Source organism: Asparagus officinalis, chromosome 5 (genome assembly GCF_001876935.1).
Source record: "Asparagus officinalis chromosome 5, Aspof.V1, whole genome shotgun sequence".
Taxonomy (NCBI): domain Eukaryota; kingdom Viridiplantae; phylum Streptophyta; class Magnoliopsida; order Asparagales; family Asparagaceae; genus Asparagus; species Asparagus officinalis.
Genome location: NC_033798.1, coordinates 62,473,913 through 62,477,344, shown reverse-complemented (window position 1 = coordinate 62,477,344; position 3,432 = coordinate 62,473,913). Strand labels below are relative to the sequence as shown.

The 3,432-nt window shown below is 36.2% G+C and overlaps 2 protein-coding genes across 2 annotated transcripts in view; one reads left to right on the top strand and one right to left on the bottom strand.

The window, feature by feature from the left end:
* The window catches only part of LOC109843578 (pentatricopeptide repeat-containing protein At2g35130-like), a 7,310-nt gene extending 5,528 nt beyond the window's left edge, over positions 1-1,782 (top strand). Inside the window, exons 2-3 of the mRNA XM_020412520.1 lie at positions 425-476; positions 1,006-1,782. Of these exons, the coding sequence (XP_020268109.1) occupies positions 1,066-1,407 (342 nt within the window). The 5' untranslated portion in view covers positions 425-476; positions 1,006-1,065 and the 3' untranslated portion in view covers positions 1,408-1,782. The remainder of the gene's footprint in view (positions 1-424; positions 477-1,005) is intronic.
* On the bottom strand, positions 2,245-3,249 carry LOC109843085 (heavy metal-associated isoprenylated plant protein 28-like). Its single transcript, XM_020412017.1, has 3 exons — positions 3,102-3,249; positions 2,709-2,781; positions 2,245-2,617 (listed from the first exon to the last, which is right to left on the bottom strand). Exons 1-3 carry the CDS (start codon positions 3,105-3,107, stop codon positions 2,430-2,432), a joined length of 267 nt encoding a protein of 88 aa, XP_020267606.1. The 5' UTR covers positions 3,108-3,249; the 3' UTR covers positions 2,245-2,429.

The following is a 3,432-nucleotide window of genomic DNA, read 5'->3' as shown; positions in this document are numbered from 1 at the left end:
AACAAAACTTAATGTGAGGTTTTTGGGACATTTTGAAAGTTAAGGGGGTTATCTCAGTAACGCCCACACTTAGGGGGGCTTCACAAACCCCCTTTAAGTTAGAATGAAAGTGAGAAGCAACACCACTATTTTATTTCTTTCTTTTTTTTTATGTGTGTGTTTTTTCCCTGGTGTTTTTTTTTTCTTTTTTTTTTTTTTTGGGGGGGGGGGGGGTATCGTTCTTGACAAACTTAGGGGATGTATTGTGACATTTTAAGAGTTAGGGAGTTTATATGATAAATGCCTAAATTTAAGAGAGGGTTTTGTGACATTTACACTTAATTATGTTCCAATGAATATCAAGCTGTGCTAGCTTCATAATCAGAGTCCTTACAAAAGCTGACATCCCCTCGTATCTGATATTTCATTGCTTTGACTACACCAGGACCTTCTTCCAGTCTGACGAGGGATTTGTGTTCTCAAGATTGTCTCAGAAGGTTGTGTACTTTACCAACTGCCGTGCATCAATTTGGACCAGAGTACTGAGTCTTCTTACACATTCCACATTTGTTTCAATTTCTACCATAAATATTATTATGAAATCCTTTTTACAGTGGAAATATCTCATGGAAATTCCTCAGACCAAAGTAGAACATTTCTAGAATTTTTCAGAAAATTCAGGTAAAACATTTCCTAATGTCCCTGGGTATGTACTGAAGATGCAGGGAAATTGGGGTGCACTTTAGAGATCCCGTTAAACTTTTCTGATATTTAATGTGAAATACCAGGTGACCTATGCATGCATTTCTTATGTCAAATATTTTCAATATGGTTTATTTTGAATATTCCACAATTTAATTTTTTTTAACAAGTTATATCTCCATACTTGTTTTCCTGATGACTAAAGCGGGCAAGATGATCTTTTCTTGTTTTATAGTAATTACTATTCTCTCATCAAGATAGTGTTTCAAAGACAAATTCAACTGCAGAATAGTTTATTTATTACTATTTTTCTTCTTCCAACAGGTATTTGAAGAGGTGAGAAAGGAGCACTGGTATAAGCCTCAATTGTCAGTATATGTTGATATGATAACTGTGTTGGCAAATAATGGTTTAAAGGAAAAAGTTGAACAAATATGTTCGTATTTAAAAAAGGAGTGCCTTGAGCCTGACACCGAAGGATTTAATATGCTTTTGAGAACTCTCCTGAACTTTGGCTTCAACAACACTGCAATGGACTGCTTTCGGTTGATGAAGCTATGGGAAAGTGAGCCAGATGAGTCGACATTTAGGATATTAATAAACGGGCTTGAATCAAACGGAGAATTGGATCTCTTGCTTTCTGTGAAGGATGAAGCTGAAAAATATTTTGATGGCAATTTAGAGTTTCTGGAAGAGGGGGAACAGTTGATTCTGAATGAAGTTTAGCTGGGATTTTGAATCTTAATGCATGTGAAAGAAGAAAAAGCTCTTGCTTTGCATTAGCTGTCTTCTCCTGGATGCACTATATGTTCTATGCTCAAAGGTTTTTCTTTGATGAAAGTTCCATGCTTAAATATTGGAATATAAAAGAAATCAAGATACTGCTGGAGGTCCTGGTGTTTGTAGCATAAATTGATTTTTACATAATGTGTATATCGAAATTATATCCATGTTATGAAATTATACAGTTAGTAGGGATAAACAGACTCGTTAGTTATTCAAGTCTGCTGTATGCAATCGCAAAATGCCAAGTATGCTCTCTAACTGTATTATTTCATGTATAAGCGGTGATCCGTTATTAGTTTTCTGATTTCCTTTGTATTTGCCATGCTTCTCACTTCAATTTTGCTTTCTTATGTTGTAGAACTAAAAACATCGAATGAAAGTAATCTTACTTATATAAAAGATTTTATGTAAACCTTCTATGCTACACATAAAATTGACTTGATGTCATGCAAAGAGAGGGTGGGTTGAAAAACTGGAAGTGAAGAAATATTAGCATTTTGTCTACGTTACTGGACGGGTTTATTCGAACTACATTGCAATTAAGAATATAACACTTTGCCTTCAGGTTAGAATGGTGTTTTATCACCATATGTTTTCGCATCCCCTATTGTTTGTAACATTATTGCTTTTATATGATATAAGATATATTAACCAATGTACTTCCTTAGATTTGTGATTAAATTGGGGGTTTTGCCAGGCAACCAGATTATTTTATTGGAACAAGAAACAAAAACCTCAAGCCCTTCTGTCCTTATTAAGAAGGGATAAGAGCGCAGCAGTTTGTAATATGTTACTTTTATCTTACTGACAGCAGCTGTGTCAAAGATCATACACTCAAAACTGAACAAAGGAAATTATTAAGCACACTAAAAAAACATGAAAACCGAAATAATAATGAACAAAAAAACAAAGATTCGGGTAATAGTATATAGGGGAATTATGAGGTGTTTGATTTGATTTTGTTAGAAGAAGCTGAAGTTGTTGATCCTCAGGCTTCCGCTGGCATACGCATTCAGTATCTCATTCTGTGGAGACCATAACTCTGCTCTCAGACCCACTCTCCTCACCGCCTTGATGATCTTGTTTCTATGAGCATACCCTGTGATTATAACCTTTTGAATACTTGCCTCCACCTCGACCTTCTCTATCCCTGTATCAAATAATAGGAATCATAGGATGGTTACCTTTACTGTCAAATGCATGTGTCGATAGTGTTATAAATGGTGAGTGATGTAATTCACCTTTTACTCTGGATAGGCATCGCCTTACCCTCTTCTCGTGTATCGCTACCATGTCTACTTTCAGCTCAATAGTCTGCAGGCCACAATATATCACATCACAAATTGAAAGGGAAATACATAGAATCTCATTCTTCTATCAGCAGCTCAGATCATAAAAGAAGGCCTTCTTTCATTATTCTTTGGCAGATTTAGATACGTTTCGCAAATCAGAAACCTTTAAACGGAACAACGAACGTTGGTGCTTACCTTCGTAGGGGGAAAAAAATCAAATACGCATGTTTGTTGAGTACAGAACAAATTTCGACGAAAATATTGATACGCACTAAATCTTATGGGTAACATTGTAGGCTGGAAAAAAAAGGTATGGGACTGAAATTTAAAAGCACAGCATACCTCCATGCAGAACTCTGATGAGGAGAGAGCAGTCAGTAGAGTGAGAAAACAAAGGCATGCGAGGTAAAGGAGTAAAATAGAGTGAGGGTATCGTGCATCTTCAATATATATATATAGAAGGAAGCAAAGGGAGTCTAGGAATAGTATGTTCTTTTGATTGCTTTATCCAAAGGTGGCATGCAATGTAGCACGACACAAGGAAGTGGTTGGGATTTTGAGGGGGTGAGCTCAAGGTTCAAGGCCTCATCTCTGGAGAAAACAAAGGTCATAATGATGATGGTTATGATGAGGGCGGGTGTATGTTGGACTGGTCCAAGTTGGCTTTTAATTT

What these genes read in the sequence shown, in the direction of transcription:
- LOC109843085 (XM_020412017.1), bottom strand. An exon ending in ATGCCTATCCAGAGTAAAAG is followed by an intron (nt 2,618 to 2,708) that starts GTGAATTACATC and finishes TATTTGATACAG; the next exon opens with GGATAGAGAAGGTCGAGGTG.